Source organism: Sinohyriopsis cumingii, chromosome 13, assembly GCF_028554795.1.
Source record: "Sinohyriopsis cumingii isolate HCF-2022 chromosome 13, ASM2855479v2, whole genome shotgun sequence".
NCBI lineage: Eukaryota > Metazoa > Mollusca > Bivalvia > Unionida > Unionidae > Sinohyriopsis > Sinohyriopsis cumingii.
In genome coordinates, this window is record NC_142973.1 from 31524963 (window position 1) to 31552539 (window position 27577).

General features: G+C 37.1%; 1 protein-coding gene across 1 annotated transcript in view; it reads left to right on the plus strand.

Annotated features, from left to right (window-relative positions):
* Positions 1–14656: 14656 nt before the first annotated feature.
* The window catches only part of LOC149785145 (uncharacterized), a 35459-nt gene continuing 22538 nt past the window's right edge, over positions 14657–27577 (plus strand). The window contains exon 1 of the mRNA XM_089978930.1: positions 14657–14751. Coding sequence (XP_089835056.1) covers positions 14718–14751 — 34 coding nt within the window. The 5' untranslated portion in view covers positions 14657–14717. The remainder of the gene's footprint in view (positions 14752–27577) is intronic.

Below are 27577 nucleotides of genomic sequence, written 5' to 3' on the forward strand. Positions count from 1 at the left end.
ATGTTCCGTATAGTACCTCAAAAGAAACTGTCCATCGTATCCGGAGAAATTGTGAGCCATCACCGTGGCATGACGATGACAATCTCCGTAACGTTCGATGTCCTCTTGGCTCCACGTCTTGTCGATGGGGTCTAAGACCCATTGGGCAAAATCGGCTAACGTGTTTGGTCCCCGAAAGATTTTTTCACGTCCTCCAGGAATCTTGCTGCAGTGAGGGCAATGACTGAAGATAGGTTCTTGAAAGCACTTCTCGCACGCTCGATGAGCCACGCAGAAATTAGGAATGTGAATGCCAGTCTCTTGCATGCATTCGAAATCGAAAAAGATGAAATTGCCTTTCTTCTTGTGACCGTCCTCTTTCTCTGGTGGAGGTTGGTATTTTTGCACGTAGCATTGGTGTTCCAAGTCCACGATGTGGTGACAAATGTGACATTTTTTCTTTCCTCGACATACGTGTGCCTTGGCATTGTTGGTACGTATGCCTTGTCTACACGTAGGGCACAATCTCAGGAGTTGACAAGCACATTTCTTCTGTGAACCTTGTGTTTTCAAATGTTGTTGGTAACAGGTAGGGCTGGCAAACGTGCGCAGACAAGTCGAACAAGGCACTGGTTCTTCGCTCAGACAGGGTGGAGAGGCCAAACATCCTGGGCATTTCCATCCACAATGCTTGTGTTGCTCTCGATTATTATAACCATAGTCACATTTCTCACAGTAATATCTGTATCCCAGGAATCCGGTGATACTGGTAATGGTATCGAAATGGTCATCGTGATGATAAACATGAATATATTTTCCGTCCTTAAAGTCTTGGCCTCGAAACAACAGAGACCCGCGCATTTCTTGAGGGTGCACTTTCAAGGTGTAGCGTGGAGCTAGGGCATCTTGCAATTTTTGCATCTCAGGAATGCCACAGGGTGTGTCTTTGGACAGGCCAGCTTGTTGCAACAGGAGTTCTGCTTCGTTTCGTTGTTTGGCTCGGTCGGATTGTTGAATAGTGTTCCAGGTTCTTTTCCATTCTACCGTGTCGTTCTTGTTGGCATAGGTTCGTCCCACCACGATGGCCCTGGCTAAACACATCTGGTCTTGAGCGTTGTTAATTCGCACGAGACTCTTTTTGGTGTTGCGAAGGTCGTCCACCAATAACATCTTTTTGCGTCCTGTCCCTTGAGGAGGAGAGACGTGGGCCATTTTCAGTGTGGCTTTACCATCGGTGATGTCAAACTGGTCATTAGATTGTTGTACGTGTTGTATCTTGTCCATGACTTTGGAAGAGGTCAGTTCTGCGGGTCTGCTAAACTCGATCCAAACAGGGGATTTCAAACCGTCGTGATCTATGGATAGTGTCAAGCGATCGTCTTCTTTGGCTTGACATTGTCGCTTGAGTGCGGTGAGCAAAGAATCCCACATCTCGGTGATAAACCCTTCTGCTTTCTCTAAGGGTACGTCGGACTTGAAATCTTTAAACTTCACTGTGTAGGTGTAAGCCGTGGTTCTAAATTTTCTAGAGGAGCGCTTTTCCGTCTCTCGAATGGAATAGTACTTTTCAGGGTTGACTAAGGGTGGTGAACTTGGTTTAGAGGGTTCGGATTCTGGTTCACTCATGTCCTCTTCAAAATCACTGGCATGAATTTGTGCCAAGATTTCAGCCCTGGTACGAGGCGATAGATCACGTTTCTGCCTCTTACTTTCTTCTTCTTCTTTCTTCTCGAATGAATGGGATCGTTTCATCTTGAGTGCAAAACGTCAAATGGCTCAAGTTTAAACACCATAGACTAATTTATAGTCTTGGCAAACCAGCGTATATAAAAAGGGTGTGTGTCTTGTCCTTTCACTATTCATTTCACTCTCAAGCTGAGCACAACGATGGAAGAGACTACCCAGATGGAACGTTTCGTCAGAGCTTTGCGAGGGGTCATTAGAAAATTCTCTTCAGACCAGCCGACAGACTACTCTCCTTCCTTTCGAGATAAAAGTCAAGATACTTGCTATATCTGTCAGAAGAAAGGGCATTGGTCTTCAGAGTGTCCAGACCGTCAGAAAAGAACAAAAACAGGGGCTAAAAAAGACAAAAGTCAAGATACCTGTTATTATTGTAAAGAAAAAGGACATTGGTCTCCAGATTGCCCAAAAAAGAAACAAGAGGAGTCAGAAGAAAAGAAGGATTCTTCAAAAGAAGAGAGGGATTCTTTGGAAGAAGAGAGGGATTCTTCAGAGGAAGAAGAGGAAGAAAGAAGACAATTCTATTTAAAAGAGGCAAAGAAACAGGAGAAGAAAAGAAGAAGGGAAGAAAATGAGGAAAAAACGGTGAAGAAATTCAAAAAACAGAGAGACTAAACAAGGAGAAAGAAGAAGTGTACGAACTTTTTAAAGTGTTCTGTGGTGAATTGTGAATTGGATTGTAAAAAAATGGATAAAAGAATACATGAATGATATAAGGTAAGTGTCTTTGAGTTTTGATTTTAAAATAAGAAGCTACACTCACGCACTCATACACAGACACGTACTATAAGGGTAAAATGGGTGGGTTTATTTTTGAGTTATTGGCAAATTGAAATTGTATTTCTTTTCGAGAAATATGGCTGGCCCTGAAAAGGGCCTTTTTCTTTATGGTGTAGGAGTGAGTTTAACCAATCAACTTTAACTGCTTTAAGCCTTTGCCACGGCCAAGGCCTACTTCTGATGATTGGGTTGAAATCACTAAGGGTGGTACGACAGGCTTAGTCACAGGGTTGGCGTGTTTAGCTCGGGAAGGTCGTATTCTCTTCGGTCGTGATAAAGAAGTCTGATACATTTGTTTCAGACTTCTTAACTCCGCTAAAATGTCCAACAGTACCGTAGCCGTTTGATTTTCACCCTCTTGTTTCTTTGCTGCTACTTCTTCTTGCTGTTGTTGCTGTTGTTTTTTTCTTACCTCTTCTTGTTGCTGTTGCTGTTGCTGTAGGAGAAAAGCTTGTTCCGCTTCCTTTTGTCGTTGCATAAATTTCTCCAATTCTTCTTTCTGTCTCTGTCTAAAATTTTCCACTTGCGGTAATGAAGAAGGTAACGAAGGTTCCGGAACAAATTCTTGCGAGGTAAGAAAATCCACAAAATCCCAATGTACCTCTTCTGAAAGTAAGTCCGGGTTTCCTTGGGCAGTCTCCCCTGCTGGTGCACCCCAATGGATCGTTTTCTGAGTTTCCGTCATGTTGAATCACTGTCGCATAGATTGACTGCACACAAGCGCTAGCGAATCTATATAGACCAACTGACGTCACAGACTACTCTCTTCCGATTGGATGTGGGCTGACTGAATTTTGTAACGCGTGTTTGGATTGGTGAATGAACTCAATCCGTTTCAATTCTGCCTCTACCTATAAATAAGCGCAGTTCAGTGCATTGATTCACCTGTTCTCGTCGCTTCAAGATGTGGACCGATGTGCAATCTTCTACGCTTGTGTCTTCCATGATGTTCCGGACGGACATACCCATGTATGTCCGATCCAAGTGGGCCGTTGTCCACAGGACAAACACCAGCCTGTGGATACGTAGGATCTACGTAGAAAGACAAGGATGCCTGAAAAGAGTGCTGATTTACGGACCAACAGTGAGACGTAGCCTAAGGACAAGAAGAAGACCAATGCGGTACCATTTATGTTAATGAATACATTAACATAAACCCAAAGGCCCTTTTCAGGGCCAGCCATATTTCTCGAAAAGAGATAGCCTTTCCATTGCCTACCCCTTTTTTTAAATTTAAATTTAAATTTAAATTTAAAAAAATTAAAAAAAAAAAAAAAATCCCAAAAGCCCAAACTCTATTCCCCATGTTAATTTCCCTTGTCCCTAGACAGACCCAAACTCTATGTTAAATTCCCATTGTCCCTAGAGTTGCCCACGATTTTTCTCCATGTTAAATTTCCCTTGACGCTAGAGTTGCCCAAGGGGTCTTGTAATGCTAATTCCCATTGACGGTAAAGTGGCCCACTTAACTACTCTTTTTTATATTGTTCTTACAATTGATTGGAGACATGTACACCTCCTGTAGTTACTAATCGGTATCTAGACTGCACAATACAAATAGACACTTTGAAACAGAGCTAGCCATCAGTATGTAGACTTCACAAAACGAATAGACTCTTTGAAGTAGAGCTAGCCATCAGAACTAAACTGCACAATACGACTATACACGTTGAGGTAGAGCTAGCCATCAGTATCTAGAGAGCACAATACGAATAGACTTTATGAAGTAGAGCTAGCCATCAGTATCTAGACTGTACAATACGAATAGACTCTTGGAAGTAGAGCTAACTATCTGTATCCAGACTGCACAATATGAACACACCCTTTGAGGTAGTGCTAGCCATATGTATCTAGACTGCGCAATACGAATAGACTCTTTGTAGTAGAGCTATCCATCAGTATGTACAATGCACAATACGAATATGCTCTTTGAGGTAGAGCTAGCCATCTGTATCTAGACTGCATAATACGATTAGTCTCTTTGACGTAGAGCTAGCCATCATTATCTAGACTGCACAATACAAATAGACTCTTTGAAGTAGAGCTAGCCCATATTATCTAGACTGCACAATATAAATAGTCTCTTTGAGGTAGAGCGAGCCATCAGTATGTAGACTGCACAATACGAATAGATTCTTTGAAGAACATCTAGAATTCAGTATCTAGACTCCACAATACAAATAGACTCTTTGAAGTAGAGCTAGCCATCAGAACTAAACTGCACTTTACGAATAGACTTTATGAAGTAGAGCTAGCCAGCAGTATCTATACTGAACAATACGAATAGACTCTTTGTAGTAGAGCTAGCCATCAGTATGTAGAATGCACAATACGAATAGGCTCTTTGTAGTAGAGCTAGCCATCAGTATGTAGAATGCACAATACGAATATGCTCTTTGAGGTAGAGCTAGCCATCTGTATCTAGACTGCACAATACGAATTGACTCTTTGAGGTAGAGCTAGCCATCATTATCTAGACAGCATAATACGATTAGTCTCTTTGACGTAGAGTTAGCCATCAGTATCCAGACTGCACAATACTAGTAGACTCTTGAGTTAGAGCTAGCCATCGATATCTACACTGCACAATACGAATAGACTCTTTGAATTAGAGCTAGCAATCTGTATCAGGACTGCATAATACGATTAGTCTCTTTGACGTAGAGTTAGCCATCAGTATCTAGACTGCACAATACGAATAGACTCTTTGAAGGAGAACTAGCCCATATTATCTAGACTGCACAATAAGAATAGACTCTTTGAAGTAGAGGCTGGTATCTGTATCATGACTGCATTATACGAATAGACTCTATGAAATAGAGCTTACATTCAGTATCTAGACTGCACAATACTAATAAACTCTTTGAAGTAGAGTTAGCATTTAGTACCTGGACTGCACAATATGAATAGAATCTTTGGTATAGATCTAGCCATCAGTATCTAGACTGCACAATAAGAACAAACTCTTTGAAGTAGAGTTAGCATTTATTATCTGGACTGCACAATACGAATAGACGCTTTGATGTAGAGCTAGCCAATAGAACTAGACTGCACAATACGAATAGACTGTTTGAGGAAGAGCTAGCCATCAGAACTAGACTGCACAATACGAACAGACTCTTTGAGGTAGAGCTAGCTATCAGTATCTAAAGAGCACAATACGAATAGACTCTTTGAAGTAGAGCTAGTCACCAGTATGTAGACTGCATAAAACGAATATAATCTTTGAAGTAGAGTTAGCATTTAGTATCTGAACTGCACAATACGAATAGACTCTTTGAGATAGATCTAGCCATCTGTATCTAGACTGCACTATACGAATAGACGCTTTGAAGTAGAGCTAGCATTCAATATTTAGACTGCACAATACAAATAGACTCCTTGAAGTATAGCTAGTCATTAGTTTCTAGACTGCAAAATACGAATAGACTTTTTGAAGTATAGCTAGCCATCTGTAAATAGAATGCACAATACGAATAGACTCTTTTAGGTGGAGCTAGCCATCAGTATCTGGACTGCACAATACGAATAGTCTCTTTAAAGTAGAGCTAGCATTCAGTACCTAGACTGCACACTATCAATATACTCTTTCAGGTAGATCTAGCCATCAGTATCTAGAATGCACAATACGAATATACTATCTGAGGTAGAGCTAGCCATCTATATCTAGACTGCACAATACGAATAGACTCTTTGAAGTAGAGGTAGGCACCAGTATGTAGACTGTACAATACGAATAGACTCTTTCAAGTAGAGCTAGCCATCTGTATCTAGACTTCACAATACGAATAGACTCTGAAGTAAAGCTAGCCGTAAGTATCTAGACTGCACAATACGAATGGACCATTTGAAGTAAAGCTAACATTCAATATCTAGATTGCACAATACGAATAGACTCTTTGAAGTAGAGCTAGCTATCAGTATCTAGACTGCACTATACGGATAAACTCTTTGAGATAGAGCTAGCCATCTGTAACAGTTGACACACTTGATCAAACATCGAGCTATGTGCAGTATCTCGGAAATGACCTGGAACACAACTATTTTGAACGCAACAATTTTGAATTTCATGAAGCTGATTGAGTTCTTAAAATTAAAACTTAGAGAAAGGTTGATATTTGCATTGTAAGCAAAATTGAGTGCCTGTCAAAAATGACCTCGGATATGAAAAATGCATGCGCGAGTTTGGGGTTAGGGCCAAGACTTAAATACATTCTCCTTCTAGTAATGATGAAAGAACTTCATCAAATGACAGCTTGATGTACACATTTTAGCCTGATTGTGAGTACATGACTTGAGATTTGTCCTCTCGCAGTTGACATGTCTGTAGTATTAAAACTCTTTCTTTGACATATCGACTGTAATGAAAATACTTACCTTTTATCGGGACTTATATGTCTGGGACCTAGAGCTAGCCCCCTCTAGCGGTAGAGATGCTGGGTTTAACCATCCAGTCAAATGGAACATCTCAACAAACAACATTGATGGCAACTATTTTGAATTTTATTAAGCTGTTCGTAACACGGTGATTTTTTTCCTACTAGGATGAGTTTGTAAAATTACTTAGTATGGAGGTCAAGAATCAGTTGAGGAGGCCTGGTATTGTGTACAGCTATATATTTTTATTATTACCTTTCATATCATTCCTGATTGTATTATGTGTAAACTGCCCATGGTTATTAAAAATAATATTTAATGGAAGTTATTAAAACTCATGAGAAGTTATTAAAACTCATGAGGAAGCGGTGCTCACTTGCATCGTGAGCATCACTTTGTATCAAAAATGAAAAATGACATGAAAATGCACTCCTGAATAATGATTGTATTAGCTTCTTCTTCTATGACCTTGTAAAGACTTGTTAGTTCAAATTATTTTATCATACATTCCAAAACTATTGCACTTTTTAATCTTACTGAAATATTATCAGAGTCAGCTTAGTATGGTAACTATCTAACTAGCCATTTAGACTATTTTAAAGAATCTGGACCATCTGTGTTTAATTGTATGTGCCTCTAAAGAAATTAGCTATGAAAATAATGCTTCAGTGCACATTGACTAAGACAGTTTATCAGATGGTCATTAAACAATTTAATACTGAGGTTGAAGTTCAGGTTAATAACTAAACTTTCGTTTTGGTAAAGATAGCACATCTTCGTGAAACTACAGTTTAATGTGCTGTAGCATGATTTTTAGTGTACAGCTTGAGATTTATACTAGTGCATTTGACATCTCAGCTGTAACACAGCTCTCGTATTTGACATCTTATTTGTAATATAACTCTTGCATGTGACATCTCAGCTGTAACACAGCTCTCGTATTTGACATCTCATTTGTAATATAACTCTTGCATGTGACATCTCAGCTGTAACACAGCTCTCGTATTTGACATCTCATTTGTAATATAACTCTTGCATGTGACATCTCAGCTGTAACACAGCTCTCGTATTTGACATCTCAGTTGTAATATAACTCCTGTATTTGACATCTCATTTGTAATATAACGCTTGCATGTGACATCTCAGCTGTAACACAGCTCTCGTATTTGACATCTCAGTTGTAATTATAATACTAAACCCCTTATTCTCAACTTAGTTGTCTGAAAACTCAGCAAACATGCTGCGTCAGTCATAAGTATTGCCAACAACGACAATTGTCCAGGGTGTTATCGATACAAATATTTCCATTAAGTTAGTAGACTACCTTCATGAAACAATTTTCATTCGCAGTTAAAGTTGAAATATTTGGTGAAAGTGGAGCAAGATTTAAGATGTCAGGACAAATTAAACGGTGAAGCCATGAATTTCTGATGTTGAAAGAAAAACATATATTATAGGCACATGATTTCTTAACCTATTCGTAGCCTGCGGAAGACTAGAATATTTCGACATCAATATGAAGTATATAATTTACTCCAGCAGTCCATGGATAGCCCAATGAATCTGATCTTGATTTAGTATAATCTAGTGAACTGTATAAAAGTTACATATTAGTCGAATATGAACTTGTATAGCAACTGTGAAAAGAAGGGAAACAAATCTGTATGTTGGTTAGTAGATATTGAAGTTTTGTAGAAGTATAAACATTAGGAGGACTGACTTGCATCAGTCACTAGAAGGGAGCTAATAGATCAGTGAGACGCTGCTGTTCTCAGTATGAACACGTAAAGCTTTTTGAGTGGTATAGTTGATGTGGAGAAAGAGAGAAACCAGATACTATGTTTGTGTGCTTAATGTCTTATAGGTTGAATGTAGCACTATAAATGTGTACTGTCAGGCTTGATATTATGCTGATATGTATATCAAACATAATTTCTCTCTCTCTCTCTCTCTCTCTCTCTCTCTCTCTCTCTCTCTCTCTCTCTCTCTATATATATATATATATATATATATATATATATATATATATATATATATATATTGCATACATATGTTTTCAATGAATCAATGTTGGAATGATGTACTAAAGGGGTAGAGTACATTCCGTTCCAGTATATGCTAACATGGTACAATTTGTTTTGAAGATTATGATATAAACTAAAGTAAAGCTAAGGTTGAACGTCTGTTATTATAGCTTTTGCACATCATACAATATGCCGGATTTACACTTTGAAATTACGTGAATGTGCACCTTTCGATTGATTTGCATGTAAACAAATCACACTTGAAGTCAATACTCAACCTAAATTTCTGAATAATATTTGCATTTGCAATAAATACATTCCATTAAGCTAAGTCATTAGAAACTTTATCCATTATGGGCAACAACGCTCAGCAAGTAATGGTCCCAATGTATAAATATAACAAATAAATAACGTGCAAGGACCATTTTAAGTTGAGCACGCACTCATAGTTGATAGGGTTTGTACAGGGAAGGACAAGATTTAATGATAAATATGATTCACCTCTATTGGGCATCATACCTCTTTATTATAAAAAAGTGGTGGGGAGTTTGGGTGGTGTAACAAATAATGGAACTGGTGCTATTCTCAGATTTAAACTTTATGATGACTGTCGACTGACATATTTGATCAGTTGCAAGGGTTAAATCAACCATAATGTCACGGAATCGTATAAATCCTTTTATGTATTAAATACATTTACTCGGGTTTCTTTTTTTTTTTTTGTATACAACGATACCCGAGGGTGGTTTATGTATATTCTACAAAGATTTGGAAATAGTGAGTTCGGTTCATCCTATGCCGCACGTGCGAAGTGCTTTCGATGGGAAGAATCGAATACTTCCAAGAACACGATTAGTAAACCCATGGAATATAACGGAACGGAGGATGGAAATGTACATAAGCAATACAAAACAAACAGGACATAAATTATTATAAACGAAGCGAAGAAAAAAGGTCTCTGAAACAGGAAATAGAGCACCAAATTACTCAAGTGCTGAGACAACAGTATAACCCACAAAAATGACCTTGCACAAGTTAACAACGAAACAGAAAAGGAACCAAAAAAAAAAACAGCATGCATACAGAATGAATGTAATATGCATTTTGCCATTTCTCTCACTCTTTTTTTCTATCTTCCACACTTCTAATAATCTAATCGCAGACATGCAAACACCAAACAAGCACGCATGTTATTAGACACATTATTTTAATATTACTATATAATCATTTTGACTTTAAAAACTGCTCAGAACATTTTGTATTGATCTCAAAATTTTAATTTATGTATTTACTACACTAAAGAAACTACTTTCCCATTTTAAACAGATTATAGATAGACTATAACCCAAACCAAGATCTAGATAGTGCCAGTCTTCTCACAAAACTGGGGCGCAACTTCACAATGCATATACACCACCTAACAGAGGACAAAATTCGACTTTGGAAAAAGTCACAAAAAACAAACAAACCTTAACAGGGAGCGGAAACCTTGTCCCTAAACGGTGACAAGGGGAGTATGAATCCAAGTTCAAGCCTGCAGGGTCTAGGAATGGAAGCTGTAAGAGAATAATCCACGAGGACTATGTCCACGGATAATCCTATTGTGATTGGTTTTAGGGAGCGGTTAGGAGTAAAGAGTCCTCCCAACCAGAAACTCCGCCGGCATGTTAGTCCAGCTTCCCGAGTGAATTCCCAGAGAAACTTGTTTTGAGCAATTAACGAGCTCCATGGGGCGTAAGTACAGACCGGGACCCAGCAGAAGGGATAACTGAAAAAATAAATTGATAGAACAGAACCAAGATCAAACCTGACAAAAACTACTTATTTAGCACTATTACTTTTTTACATTAACACTACACATCTGTCATGGGTGGGCAGGGAAACAATGCAAAACACACACATTTGGAAAGCTAAGGTGTCACCTCTTGACTTAAAACCAGTTTTATGCTAGGGAGAAATGAGAGATGTCAGCAAATACTTTGAGGACTTGCACATCTTTAGCTGTAGAGGTATGCGAGTATTAATTTATTGTGTATAAGTTATAACTATTGTACTACCACGTTTATTTTTGTATATATTTTATGTAGTTTCGGCTAACGTAGTATCATGCAAATATTTTATATCCTTGTTTGTGACTTAGCAAGAGATTTATGTTAGCAATATATATAAAGTTGCATTTTAAGAAACGTTTAGTACCGTAGGATTCTTATGGGGCACGGTTAGGTTCAGTTCTGAACTTGTGTATTGTTTTGTAATTATTGTGCCGCTAATATGTATACCTTACCGTATATAACGTCATTACGTTTTATCGTATATGCCCGTGTCATGCATATTACGCGGTGTTGGATGTATTTATAGCTGACCAGAGTGATCGAAGTCGCGACTGTATAGCTGATTGGAGTGACCAGAGTGATCGGAGTCGCAGCTGTATAGCTGACCTGAGTGATCAGAGTTATCAGAGTGATCAGAGTCGACGTGGTACCAGCTGCAGAGCTAACCATAGAAGTTGACCATAGCAGCTGTGAAGCTGAACCACAGCAGCCGTAGAGCTGAGTAAACAGTGTTGCTGGTCGAGTAGCAGGTGATCAGGTGTTGCTTGCGGAGATTGACTGGTGCTGATTGCTTGATTGACCAACCTGGAATACTGACTGCTTGATAGACCAGTGTGACTAGTAGACAAGTGTGCTGGTGACGGAGTGTGTAACTCCATACATATAATCTTTTAGCCGTGGGCTGATCTTTGGGGTTTGTAATACCCAGTGTGTTTTTGGGACTGTAAAGATATTTTGTACATCTGTCCCTTCGTTTTTGTCATTTTCACTATGTGAGTGAATAGATATTCACTATATGAGTAAAACACCACCGTTTTACTATTAGAGTAAAACACATGATTCTTTCGTTGTGAAATCCCTGTGAATCATTCACCCCTTGTCCTTGTACCGTGTAAGGTCATTTATTTGTATTTTCATTATTTAGTTCGTGCGGATTATGTTTGATCCAATATTTGGATATTATACGCACGTATTAATCATAATTATTTTCTCATTCAAGTCATTCGTCATTAAACATTGTATTTGTATCACCATCAAAAGTGTTATATTGTAAATCCGAAATCCCACCCGGTTATCTTGTTACAAGAATAGAAAACTCAGGATTGTCAAATCCAAGGCTAGACAACATTTTATAATACCTATATTTGCTCTTTTCAGGCCAAGCTTTCGCGTAATGGCTCGTTTTAGTAGATATTTGAATTCACTTGCTTGTTTTTGTGTGGGTTCTTTTTTGCCCCATACAAAATGGGCATGCGCAGAATTTAATTTCCGTTGCCAGGACGTTAGAGGTTACCGGCCATACACCTACATTTTTCTTTTTACATCAGATTTGCATAACATGATTAAAAATAGTTGTACTCGCACAAAAAGAACAAAACAAATTATCAAGTGTAAAGACGAAATTACTTAATTATTTGAAACAGAAGTATACAACGCTGTTACTTCCCCTTAGCTACGATTTTCCACCTATAGAGGACGCCAGCGGGAAATGACGTACATTTGTCCTCGCAAGACGAAGTAAATGCTTCTTGTTGTCGAAAAATAAAATACTATAAACTTTGGATAGGGAACATTTAGATGAAACTACTGAAAACTAATTTACTGTTTAGCCTTACATCGATATGCGTGCACGACGCACTAGATTGTGTCGCTTTCAAGACTATTCCATTGTTTCAATTTATTTTTAAAAATCCCGTTAAAACAGGTAAAAAGAAACCATTGCAGGCTTCACAATGTCGTCAGACTTTATGAAAATAAGAAATCGGCATGCTTAAAAGAATCCAAAAGGAACCAAACTTGGCTTCCTTATGTCGGCCGACTTCGTAAGAAAAATTCGGTACACTTAAAAGATACCGTAGTCAGTTTCCGGGGTTGGTTTGCTTTGTAATAAAATAACCTTTGTAGCTGATATACTATCGTTAGGTTTAACCAAGGAGTTTATTGCTCGCTGCAAGTTCTGTTTATTCATCACTCGGACTTCTATTTGTTTGCCATATGTAATCATAATTGATGTTTGCAGGGCAAATAGTATATACAGCAATAACAGAGAAAGAGTGAAATAGATTTTTTCTTTTAATATTTTATTCAGTGACCGATACTTATAAGATTTCGACTGAGACAAGTGGATTGTATATGGATTTTGTATCAATCATGTCTGAAGAAGAATCAAGAAATCTTATTTACTTAATAGCCATCTTCATAAATATAATTTTCAAAAGTTACTAATTGCAAAAATATAGAAGCATTTTGAGGAATGTCGACTCGGATGAAAACGTGTATCCTGTGAAACTTCAAAGTCAGTTCTACCGATCATACTTCCGATGTATGCTGATACCTACCATCCGGACTACCACGTCTATTTACGAAACCGGGTTTGTCCGATTAGTTGCGAATTCATCCAACTATTGTTTCATTTGCAACTTCTCCGTCAGTCCTATATTCGACCAAATGGAAACAGAATACAATTAATTTTACTATATATTCTCTACATTTGTTTCTCAGTACTGAACGTTCCACTGTGTGACAGTCAATACATATCATATGCTAATCTAAAATACTTTCAAAGATGACTTCACGGTGAAGTTCTTGTCATAGCTTCACCAGCATTTTTTTGAGAGACTGGAGTGTAAATGAACCAGCGTGCAATGGAACACACATTTCACTTCCGGATCATCAACAAGACCTTATTACTCACTTTACACTGTCGCCGAAACACACATAGACAACCACATCATAAGCTCATATACTAAGGAATAAACAAGTGCCTTTAAATCGATACAAGAATGCCTAAATCTGACTCTTGTATCACCACCAACAGGAGACAGGAACAAATGCTCCAAAAATAGACTGGGACTAAATTCGTGGATACTGAACCGGAACAATTAATTGTGATCTGATTCCTAACAGTATGAAAAACCGAAGCAATCCGAATAAACTAAGATTTAAATGTATGATTTGCCTCAAAATTACTTTTACGACACCCAAAAATAGCCGAAGATGCTCCAATCGAACGTGTGCATCCCAAATATTATCAGTGGAAGAGAAATGGAATAAATTCATTTTTCCCCCGAAGAGACCAACCATGTTGCCACCATTAGACAATTAAGTGTCGATCCTTATCTTCTTTTTGGTTGGCCATAGCTTGGAAAATTAGTACAATAGCATAGAATTTAATTATAAATTGTGCAATGATGACACGTTTGAAAGCCGGGTTTTCTCTTTAAGTTGCCATAACCTACTTCTATTTAGATTCTGTTCATAAAAACATGGTAACCGACCCGGTTTGCTATTCTCTGACAGCTTTATTTTCTGTTTTGTAATTCATGGAGTTTTAACTACCGTCCACGGTGTCTTGGTCTTGTACAAATGTAGCAAAAATAATTGTTTGAAATATGTAAAGTACGATCTCATCATTTATAGCTTTGTACATTTTCACGAATTATTTCGTTACGCGAGAATCATGCTAAGCAATCTACATACCTATGTATACATCTATATGCCGCTTGCAATATTGAAATGGATAGAACTATATGACCATCTTCTTAAATAAACGAGTATATTTCTTTGGATAACTGTTTATTACACTCGACTTCTTTACATGATATAAGTGGTTCGGTAAACGCTATAGAGCATACTGTATACATCGCTGGTAAGCTATATCTATCTAAATATTTTTCAATACTTCAATGCGTATCTATTGCACAGGTTGAACGGAGTCGGACAGCATTGGTCTGTGATGTGGCATATCGTATGACAAATCAACATGGGTAATAATCCAAGTCAACCCCCAAAAGCTGGTAAGTAATCATCAAAAGAACAGATACACTTCCATTATTCTACCTGGTCAAGTACAGAAGAATGGATTAAAGATCAATATTTCAAACTACAGAGTTTGTATATAAATGTTTAAGGACATGACACATCCAAATCCAGACGAGTTTGAAATACGGATAGCAGAGGCCCCAAAGTACTAATTAAAGTAATCTATACCAAAGGGTCTCAAGACATTTATCTGTTTGCTGTGATCTGATATCAACGATTGTGGCAAACGTTTTGTATTGGCTGTGAGTGACGAGTATAGTACCAAATCTCTGAAATATTATTATTCGAACTGTAGGTGATACGTCAAGTGATTACCATTTTATTACAAAAGCCGATTGAGTTGATTTTATTTGGTAGTTAGCTTTTGTACGGCCTCGGCAATGTGGGTATGTGAGAAAGCTACCAGTACTTTCCCGTGTCATGATGGTTTTGACCGGGATTTTCCCAACTTCCTCTTCAACTAATTATACCGGCCGCCTTGTATCGCCTATCATACACCGAGAAATGGCGTTAAACCAAAAGCAACAAATGATAATTTATTTATTTTTAGTTTATGCACAACTTGGTGATTTTGAGTTAGTTTAGGTACACATTGCCAGTGTTGCAATGGGGCTTGTCTGATAATGATCATTAAGGGATGAATTGGTGGTGTGGCAAGATGATGCAATGTCAAATTATAAAGTTTAGTCAGTGGTTAACACTTGACTAGGGGTGTTGTACATGTACCTTGAAACTGATAAGCAGACAGGGAATTTTTCAAGAAACTGTTATTAGCCTCTTACTTGCTGTCTTCGTGTGACTAGTTGGAGGATCACATGGGGAGATGAGCAGAACTATTCCTGTTGGTTGGCATTGACAGCATAATTCAAAGAGCCAACCAGATTATATCATCTTACGTAACATTTGCCTGATCATATAGAGTTGCATGTGATCAGTGACTTTTCTGGTTTTCAAAGGTACAGATGAAGAGTTTCACTTCTCTGGCTTTTCAAAGGTACAGACAATGGATTTAGTGTCTCGGCATCAAACTTTTTGTTATGGATATGTGCTGGATTTTTAATCTGGTGGTTTTCTGTATCGTTCAAACTAGACTTTCTGCTCATCTTCCTGATTTTGCTCCGTAAAAATCGAGTCGAACCTATTGCTCGTCATCAACGGCCAGTCATAACGTGACATTACTAGAGAACTGTTCTCTGCCAAACTTAGACAAGAATTTTCTAGCCGAGGCATTCATTTCAGCCTGGGATTAACGAAATCTCATCAATTCGTTTGTTCAGGGAATACAGCAGCAACTGTGTTAATGATAATCAACCAGTTCTTGGAACGGATAGTTTCACCCATGAGCAACCGGAATTGTCTTCAACACATCCTAATGTTTCGACAGTGACCCAGTTGTCGAAGACTGTATTGGCACTGCAAAATACTCTGGCTACGTTATCTGAAAGTATTTCGCTCCTTGATTGACTCTGTATGCCCCCGGTTTCAGAGTTGGTGCTATTTTGACACAATGTGTGCAGGACTTGTAGTGTTTATCAGTGTCCAATAATACTAGGTCAGTCTACAGAACTGGCTTCCAGTGTTTGGTGAATTGTTTGGCCATGTCAGGCGTTGTTGTACATGCTTACTCTTTGCCGCCCGTACATTCAGAATATGGTTTCATTTATTTCGTCACATACTGTCACACCAGGCTGCAGCTGCAGTATTCCACAATCAAGCCGTACCTTGCACGATTCCATTACCTACAGATTGGGCATAGTAACCCTTTCCAGGACTCGGACAGACTGCAGTGTATACTTCGTGGGATAAAACGGAACAACATTTCAAATAGTTAGCCCAGATTTTCTATTAATACAGGATGGTGGTACAGTTGTCGGATATGTTAAGTTAGGGAATATTTTCACCAGATGTGTATTTGTCGCTCCAATTTATGTGTCTGGTGGCATTTTCTAGATTCTTGCGGTGTGGTGAATTCACAGTTCGATCATTGCAGAGTATTTCTTGAGGCAACTACCTGAGGATTTGAGATGTGACATTTTCAACAGACAAATCTATATCTATACTGACCTTGCCATGTTCAAAAATGGACCAATTTCGACCTGGTGTCGAGATTTAATTCTTTCAGAACTTACAGTTGTGTCCCGTGTCCTATATGGAGCAGTATTGGAGTCAGTGGCGGCATGGTACTTTCGTTGAGGTCATTGGGCAAATGCTCCTTTATTTGTGGATTCCATTCGCCGTCAGCTTAATAGGGAACTTTTCTGTCCTACTTGAAGCTCCAGCAGGCATGCATGGGCTATAATGAGCAAAACGTTTCTGATCATTCGTTTGATATTGGAGCAGCCGCAACTGCAGCTGCAGTTGGTATGGATGACCATCTAATTAGGACTTTTGGACGATGGTCTTCATCATGTTTTACGAGCTTCATCAGAGTTCACCTCAGCCCAGAGTACACTGTAATGCTGGTATCAGCTTAGTACCGATTGGGAATCAGCTTTTTACATTGAGCTGAGATCAGCCTACCACCAATTCTACTTAAGCTGGGATCAACCCAGAATACACAATAATGCTGTGATCAGCCTAGCACTCACTGGGAATCAGTCTTTTACACTGAGCTGGGATGAACCTAGCACCAATTCTACTTAAGCTGGTATGAGCCCAGAATACACTATAATGCTTGGTTTAGCCTAATACTCACTGATAATAAGTCTTTTACACTGAGCTGGGATCAGCTTAGCACTTACTGGAATAATCCTTTTATATTCAGATTCTAGCCCATGAGTGGCCCACACAGAGAGAGCCAAATATTTTTAAATATTTAAGTTAACCATTCATGTTTAATTAATCATGAGTGTGATGTTCTAGAATATTGGTAATAATGAAAAGTGGCATGTTTAAGATAAAGAAGAGAGAGAGAGAGAGAGAGAGGAAATCATAAACTCATGTATCCTATATTTCTTACACTGCAGCAGCAGAGAGGGTGAACAGACCACTTGCTAGAACGTCACTTTTGAAATAATTAGGCTTCCTACGAAAATGAAAAAAGGTCAATAACGCCAAATCAAGGCCTCTAACATACCGAGAGTTTCTCTAATTGGGTTAGATTTTTTGTTACTTTATCGTTGTCCTTCGTGTTTTTCTAAATTTGTGTGTTTTCGCTTACCGAGGGACATTTCATTGAGGTCGCACCCTCTCTGCTGCTACAAATGTGTCAGTAATGAAATCAATCTTTCAACCAAATATTTTCTCAAGACATATACGATATCGTGATCGAGGATCATGTACATTTATTGTTATAAATCCGTGCGGAGTAATTTGTGCTTTTGAGAAACAGTTTTTAAATCTAATCATGTCCATATCTTCACTACACCAAGTCTGATGAATATTTCGAACAGTATGTGTATCAACTCCGTTACATATCACTAAAATATTGCAGTTATCTCTGATCACTTTAGGTAATTGTGCATATCGCTGAGTAACATAAATCACATCAGTATTTTTATGTCTGCCTCGAGAAAATATCCGAGCTGGATTTCATTGTTTGTACATCATCACATCATCGTATACAACTAAATTATTAATAAATCCATCAAGGTCGTCTGCGGATGGTGCTTCATCAATATCAGTTATAAAATTAATAATGTCATCGCTATCTTCATTTAACAATTTTGCGTCTTCATTAAAATCTTTAAGTACATCGTAGAATCTCTGATCATCTACAGATGGAGCTACTAAATATTATTTATCCCACTTGAGCCGTCTCATTATCAAATTAAGTAAAAATTGCATTTTACCAGACCCAGATGGACTTATTATTATCATGCTGATAGAATTTGGTAGCGCTGGATGATGTTTGATTGGCTCTTGCTTTCGTGTCGCTGAGAAATCAATGACATCAATGTTGTAGAAATATAATAAATAATATGGATCTATATTGTTTTCGATGTAGAGCATTTACATCCACGCGTGGACTAACAACAATAATAACAAAACATGAAAAGCGTGCACTTCCAGGTAAATGTGTAAAATGTGGTACAAAAATATAAATGTATTTATACCAGTAATAAAATTACTGGCGATGGCGATATCGCTACTTCATTAGGAAAACTACCAGGAACTCCATGGGCTAAATACCCTGGAGACAAACACCTTCCTGGATATAATTATTGCGGTCCTGCTACCCGACTAGGTACTGACTTGATGAACAAGATCATCCAAGACCGGGATAATATCCTTTAAACGCCACTGATAAAGCGTGTCATATTCATGATGTAGCTTATAAAAGTAAAGATTTACAACAAAGACATATTGCAGATGTGAAGTTGATTCATGCATTAAATTAATAAAAAAATAATCTTTCAGAGAATCATTAACTAATTGGTCGGTAAATTCTGCAATGAAAGGTAAATTATGATTCGGAACTGGTAATTGTTCAACCGATTATTAAAACATAATTAAATCGATTTATTATAGCTCAAGAGGATATTGGAAAGGTAGAGCAGCTATTAGTAAACTCGCTGATACAGCAAATGTTACACGCTCTGTTGCTACAGTATAGTTAGTACGAAAGGCAATTTGGCAAATTAACTACCACCACATAAACAAATTCAGCATGCACATTTTGATGTCAGCACTCCTAATGAAGTTCAAAAAGCAGATATTTTATATTTACCACATGATACTATTAAGATTGGAAGACGTCAATTAACATACAATTAGGCGTGAACTGTCGTTGACGGTGCTAGCAGATGTAAGGAAGCAGAGCCGGTATCAAATAAAACAGCAACTGAAGTTGCGTCTGCTTTTGAACGAATTTTTCAACAAAGATTTGGACCAGAAAGTGATCTACAATGGCCACAACTATTACAAGTTGATCCTGGCAAGAAATTTATTGGTGCAGTATCTTCGTTGATGAAAAAACATAATGTCAAAATCAGACGAGGACATACTGCAATTCATCGTGATTAGGCAATTGTTGAACGATTTAATAGAACACTTGCTGAGCGGTTATTTGGATATCAATATGCGAAGGAAATAATTCAGAACGATATAAGATTCCGCGAATGGATTGCAAGATTAGTATGATAACTGCGTTAAATAATGAAATTACGCGAACAACTGCCATGAAACATATTAATGCGATTACAAAAAACCTATACCAATCCAATGACATGAGTTTTCAAAACAACCAGTATTAGATAATGTTACTGTAATATATTTATATGAATACGGTGAACAAAGAGCGACTGATTCTATGGGTAGACATGCAATCTATAGACTTTCAACTGCTCCTCAACGTGGATTTGTACGTGAACAATTTCATGTAATTCCTGAAGACACACAGTTATCATCGCATTCACTTTTGTAAACTAGCACAAGTGTCAGCACCCCTACGTCGATTACACTCAAGACAGGTCAGCATTACATTTTCGCGTGTATGACCAAAATTACCATTAATTCTGTCTACGGTAATTTGTCTTGGATTATTAAGAATATTGTTCCATTACTGTGTTGCAGCTCTCACAATGATTATTCTGTCGTTGTTTCAATGTCATTATAAATTCAGCATCGAGATTAAAGTCGCGTTTATTTTAATTTTTGTCACATTGTTAATAACTATTTTTTGCTATATCTTCGATAGTTTCCTGAGTTTGATTATTATTTTCTGTAACGTCTGTGACAATTCACCGCAGCTGAGATATTCTTCTGACTCGAGACACTGCGAAAAATACAAAGTTTGACCATTCGATACGATCATCGACGATCCAAATATTTGTATCAGAAATGGTTAATCCTTGTGACGAATGAATCGTTATAGCATAACCTAGCGTCCATGGAGTTTTGTCCCTGGTTCCGTCAGGCGTTAAGGCGCTCTCAACAACACTGACAGGAACCAAAACAATATCATTTAGTACACGATTTTGTTTTTCTAACGATCCTGGAATTTCAGCTTCAATATTTTCTCGTCGCATATCTGCTGGTCGATAACACAATGGTACAGGCAGATTGGAAAATCTTTCTTTTTGTAACAAAAATAATCTTTCTATTGCAACTATCAAATCCCTTGGTTTCCATAAATTCCAAAAATTGTTTATAGGAGTTTCTGAAATTATTTCTCGCATTATTTCACATTGAATTTTATTTGATTGTAGTCTGATTAATTTCTTAATCTCTCTTAATTCTGGATCAAGCGCTCTACGAACTTCCGTTATTTCTTCATAATAATACACAAGTTATTTCAGCCATTCATGTGGAGACAATCCAACAAAAGGTGGTGCTTGACCATGATCGTCACACATTATTATAGCAGTATTCTTCAACAATAGCAAATCAATAAATATTTTTGGTGTTTCTAGTGACACTGTACATATCTCCTCCAAAATAATAATCCTTGGAATATGTTATTCACCCATTCGTTCAGGATTCCATGCGTCTCCTTTCCATTGAAAAAGCTGCGAAAAGTACAAGATTTTCTATCGTTCGTTTATTTCTCTGGCTAGTCTCTGTGTCTGTGTTAAAACAATCATGTCAACACGACTGTGACGAAATAATTCGATCACACGTGTTGTTTTCCCAGAACTTCCAGGTCCGTTGAGATAGACAGTATTGTTTAGCCATAGGATCATATACAGATGGTGCTGATGACAATTTTGATATTTTATTATTTGTGTGTGTCTTTGTGTGTGTGTGTGTGTGTGTGTGTGTGTGTGTGTGTGTGTGATTTAGATTTTTAACGTAGCTTTAACAATTTTTCAGTCATTTCGCTACGATGTCTGCAGTGTGACAGTTTATAGTGATGTCTAGCACTGGGGCATCATGCCGCAGACATGTAGTATGATGTCCCACCCAGTCACATTATCCTGACACCAGGTCGACCAGTCCTAACATTAACCTCTTAATGCTGAGCGCCAAGCGAGGAAGCTGTTAGTAGTACCATTTTTGTAAGTCTTTGGTATGACTCAGCCGGGGTTCGAACTCGTGACCTCCCGCATCCGAGGCGGACACTCAAACCACTAGGCCACCGGAGCGGTCTATTATTTTTCTAATAAATATCTTTGATTTCAACGTTGGCAGATTCAGAATAACTAAATAACTTTTCTTATTGTATTCTCCATTCGCCCAATGATGCATCTGAGCCAGTAGGTAGCTGTTCTAGCAGTCCTGTATAATTATTGACATAGAATGAATCTGTGGCGAGTCTAACGGCAAATTTAGAAAATCTGTTCACCATCGATAATAAATTTATCGAAACGTACTCGAGGATTAAAGATCTCAAATGACTAAACTGCGGTGTAACTAATAATTGTACCTAATTTACTTCCGTCCGATAAGTTAACATTACTGCGACTTATAAACTTATTTTTCTTCGTTTTATCAGCAATTATAAAATCTAGTTCAGCATCATCTATAATTAATCTTATGCAATGTTGTTTATGATCATATGATCCTCCTTAGGTGAATTTACCCATTATTTTTCTGCCAGGATCTTTTGCGATTTTATTTTCAAAATCGGTCATATCAGGGTTCTCATCATCAGAATAATTTCTTTTGTTGTGGTAACCAAACTTGTTTCTGCGACCTATATGATATAATTCCTTCACTTATAACCAACAATCTCAATAGTTTTAAATCAAGCATATATCGTAATAATACTATTGGTGCCCACATTTTCTCTGAAAAGTGTTTGCCAAACCAGACATAACAAATCATATGGAGATCTTTGGCAAACTTAAATCACTCGATACAAGCAAATCCAGCCAATTCAAAATCTGGTAGAGGTCCATTTTTTTATACTCTGGTCATTTTATGGGTTGGATGTCCAAATCTGTTAAAATATTTCGAACATTCCCCCATTCCAAAAAACTTCCGAGATAACATGCAACCATATCAACCGAAATAACATCCTTATAATCGTATTTAGCATTCCAAAATCCACCGTGTCCGTATTCGACATAACTGGATGTTATATCATCTAGAAAATCAAATCGAGTCGGTTTCCACGAATTTTTCTCTCTAGCGAAATGAGCCGCAACAGATGGAACAGTAAAACAATTATTCAGTAATTGTTTAATCCTGACATCCTCAGGGTCATGGGTATATTTCAACGCAATATTTTTCATTTCTTCATGGAGAGATTCTGTACGATAAATATCTCTAGTAGGCCGTACAAATTGATCATAGTTTCCATCATCTTAACTTTAAATTAACCATACTGATACAGGATCGTTCTTACTTCTTTGGTTTATAAAATCAAACACAACACCGTTATAAAATTTAACAGTTCCATCTTGTGGCAATATTATCACCGCAGAATTCCAAGCATGCGCATTGTGATCAACTATATTTATCGGAGCTCCTTTCGATAAATATTTTGGCTCGTACACAATCTCTCCGGTCATTGTTTTTACTATTATTGGGAATTTTAGTCTTTTTTTCTAACTTAGCAACATCGTTTATTGTAGCTTTTTAATTACTGACTGATTCAGCCAATTTGTACATTTTTTCTTTCTCGTCGTAGATCTGTTAGTTTGTTTCCACGTATCGCGTTTGCGAAGTGTTCTGTAATTCGCTCGGATACACAATTTAATGTCAAGGACGATAATTTCTTTGGTTGGAGATCATTAACGCTGGGTTTGTCATAAATATCTGCGGTCACAGGATACACTCGCTCATAATACTGTTAGTCAATATTTCTTTGGAATTTTTATTTAACATAATATTTCCGGTGTGAACACGGACAGGGTCACGTGTGTCAAGGATAATCCAAGTATCGTCTACTTCCGCAATACATTTTATTCTGAAACAATATCTTTGATTGTCGAGATAATTAATAATCGTCGCCGTTCCATCATCGTTCATTGTAGCATCGATAACATTTTTATTGTTAATAATTCTGAATGTTGACCACACATGAGATGCACCATCGTCACGAAATTCTTTCATGGCGTCACGAATACTTATTATCAGAGATTTCGTCGAATCAACCAGAACTCTCCTCGGCAAGTCAGGAGTTCTTCTGTCAACATCGAATCTGCTTTAGAAAGCTCGATTGTAGATAATCTCTCAAATGCTTCCATATTATAACTAAGACAAATATATATTTAAATTGAAATATTATTGTATATCTAATGACTCCAACAAATATAAATGCAATTGGTTAATGATAGGTTCTACAACTCCTTGTTAGTGTGATGTATGTGTGATTAGGATTTTTAACGTAGCTTTAACAATTTTTCAGTCATATCGCTACGATGTGGCAGTTTATAATGATGTCTAGCACTGGGGCATCATGCCGTAGACATGTAGTATGATGCCCCACCCACTCACATTATTCTGACAGCAGGCCGACCAGTCCTAACACTAACCTATTAATGCTGAGCGCCTAACGAGGCAGCTGTTAGTACCAATTTTGTAAGTCTTTGGTATGACTCGGCCGGGGTTCGAACCCACGACCTCCGGCTTCCGAGGCGGACGCTCCAACCACTAGGCCACGGAGCGGTCAAAACAGCTCCTTGTTACAATTCTTGTGTACGCGAATTTTGCGGACTTCATTTACAAAGTGTACGGAGAGGACGTTATGGACCAAAAACGTGTTTGAAATGTGCTGTTGGTTTTATGCAGTTATGTGTGAAATGTGATGGTCTAAAATACATAGAGCTCAAAAGATATTATGATAAAAAAATAACACCGATAATGATAAGGTTATAAGAAATGTGAAAGGTTATCTAGCTAGATTTTAAAAAAAAGAATTTAGATATATAATCATTTAAACAAACAATATTCTATATAAATGGAGCAAAAGAAAATTTGTGAGACATCCCATCATCATGAGGCTTCCCGTGATGGTATCAACAAACACTGTCGACTAAAAACCAGTTGTTAATGTCACTAATTCTGATATTCTCATGATCAATACTAAAGGTTATAACATTATTCCTGTGACAGGGTCGTCTACGAATGTTTTGGGTGGGTACTCGAAGACGTTCTTGTGATCGATCATATTAATAAGCAGAAACTCGATAACTCTTTAATTAATTTGCAAGCCATTACACAAGGCCAGAATAGCAGATTTGGAAATACTGGCAAACATTAAAAAATTGCAAGACTCTTTAAGTCTGTGAATACAGAAAATGGCGAAGAAATAATATTTCAATTAATGAACGCAGCTAGTAATTATTTTGATATTTCAGTGCGTTTGGTAAAACATGTCGCAGATAATATTACCAAATCGGTCTTTTCGAAAAAATAGAAACAGAATAAAAGGTTTAATTCTCGTTGAAGGAAGTTATCTCCTGTAGTTCCTACTAATATTATAATTGCTATTTATTGATTTGATTTTTTGTTTATATTCTGCATCGATAAATCTGAAGCTTTTATAATTGGTGTGACAAATATATAAATTACTATAAAATGTCAGCATTATTGAAGGGAGATAACTCTGTTTCTCTTGTAGAGTAACTCTGTAGATATTGCAAATGACCTCAGTAAAAGATATAACTCTGTAATTTTCTTTCTCCGTTGAGCTCATTTTTCCCCATCGTATTGCAAATAATATAACCAAATCGGTATTTTCAAAGCAATACAAACAAAGGTATCATAGTTCAGGGCATAATTCCATCGTAAGCCAGAGTACTTTAATGTTTTTTATGACGTCGGCGGTGATATACGTTAAGGGGAATAACTCTGCTAGATAAGGTAGAGCCTGTAATTCAAGCAAATACTTTTTTTTACTAATAATGTTCTTTTGTTGATTTTGTTAAGAAACATTATCCCTTTTTCTATATTTGTCAAGTTTCTTGCATCATCTAGATTTTATCAGCGATAATAATAATGAACAACAAAAGAATAAACAACTATAAATTAACCACACAACATTACGTTAGCTACTTTTAAATCTATTTTGTAATACAGTATTTCAACCCTTACAGATGTACATTCCAGTAGAAGCAAAACGGCTATAATTGAAATGATGAATTTCAACTTTGACTTTGTCAGTGCAGGATTATAATTATAAAATGTTTTCTGGAAAATCAGAAATAAATCCACGTTGTAATTATTCAGTACTGTGACAGTGAATTTATAATAAATTCTGCAACATCTGTAAGATGTGTAAGTGGTACAATGCTAAAGTGATGGATTCTCATACTAGAGGTCCGACGATCGAAACCCGTTACTGACATCTGTCGACGGTGGCGATAATCGCGAGTTTTTCATCAAAAGAAGTGGGGGTCCATCCCCAAGATCGAACTTAAACATAAAAAACACACCTGATTTTCATTGACAAATCGACTAAAATAGGCGAGAAAAAAAAAACAAAATTCAACAGAAAACGACTAAAATCCGATTTTTAAAAATGTTCAAATTTAAATAAATAATTCTGTGACTTTCAGAATATTTCTACCATCTTACATATAAATTTATATTCAGAAATTATCCACGAAAATCAATTAAGTGTCCGGATTGGTCAGTAAGTTTGAAATGTATTCTTCACAATAAATTATTATGACACCGTAGATAAACCGGATTGCTCGGTTTTTTCACCAATCAAATCTCCAGGAGGTATTTGCTGTGTGAAGGTATATAAAATATATCCTTGTTGAGCCTGACTAGATTTTTCAAGATCTATTTGATAGCTGAAATCAATTGCATCACATACAAGATAAACTGCGGTCGTTGATGTAATATTAACAACTCCTGGTGAAATATGACGCCCGCCTCCGTATGGATCATTGTTATACTTGAGAAGAAATGCTGGTGGGGCTATATTTCTCCGTGACTCAACGATTTTAAGAAAATTTTCATTATTATTATTTTTAGTTCCTCTTTATTAAATTTGGTTACAGCAAATGGAAAATCACCTGGTCCTTTTTACTCTTCTTCTATTTTTAATATCAATTGATAAATGGTTTTCTAGGGCGGGGGAAAGAAACAGCGTGTTTAAATGCTTCTTTTTAATAAAAGTGTCATTAACATAATCATAATCCGATTCTACTTGATTTAGATGTTGTATTGTTTAAATGATATGTTGTTTTATATCATCAATATAGTACTGTGATACGGACAAAAATAAGTTTTGTATTTTGTTGATTTATTAATTGATCCCAGTATTAATGGGATCGGAATACATTTTATAAACGTCCAAATATCTGAACTCATCACGAAAATCATAAATATTATATATACCATGAGTTCCATTCCACTGAAATATCTTTCGATATTTTGGGGTTGTTATATATTTATTTTATTTGTAATAAATTCATTTAACTTTGGTTCATGCGGATGTTGATAAACATGAGCTATCTCAGGCCACCCAAACACGGATCTGATCAATGACTGATAAATATCAACGACGTAATCTGGTGAATTTATTTCTATCGCGGCCGATAAAGTTGGTTCGTGAAGTATTTTAGCTATTTTTAATTCTCTTCTCGTTATTGATTTTATTCTGCGCTGAAATTCATCACTGATTTGTTCAATGTAATAACTACCTGTAGGTACGCCGACAACATTCCAGTCTGGTGTTTCATCTGGTTTATTTTTGTTTGTAAAAACAAGTGAATTATTTGCTGGTAATCCACCATATGATTTTGATCTGATATTTGGCCAACTGTAATATACTCGTAATTGTCCTCAACATATTTCTTTTACTGGAAATGAAGTTGGAAAGTTGACACTAAATTTAGGACTGTTTGAGCTTACTGATATCGTGGTTTTCGACTGAGTTATATTAACGACAGTCTGTTGTAGTAGCTCATTCGACGACGTTAGTGGGGTTGACATTATTATTATTATTATTATTACTTT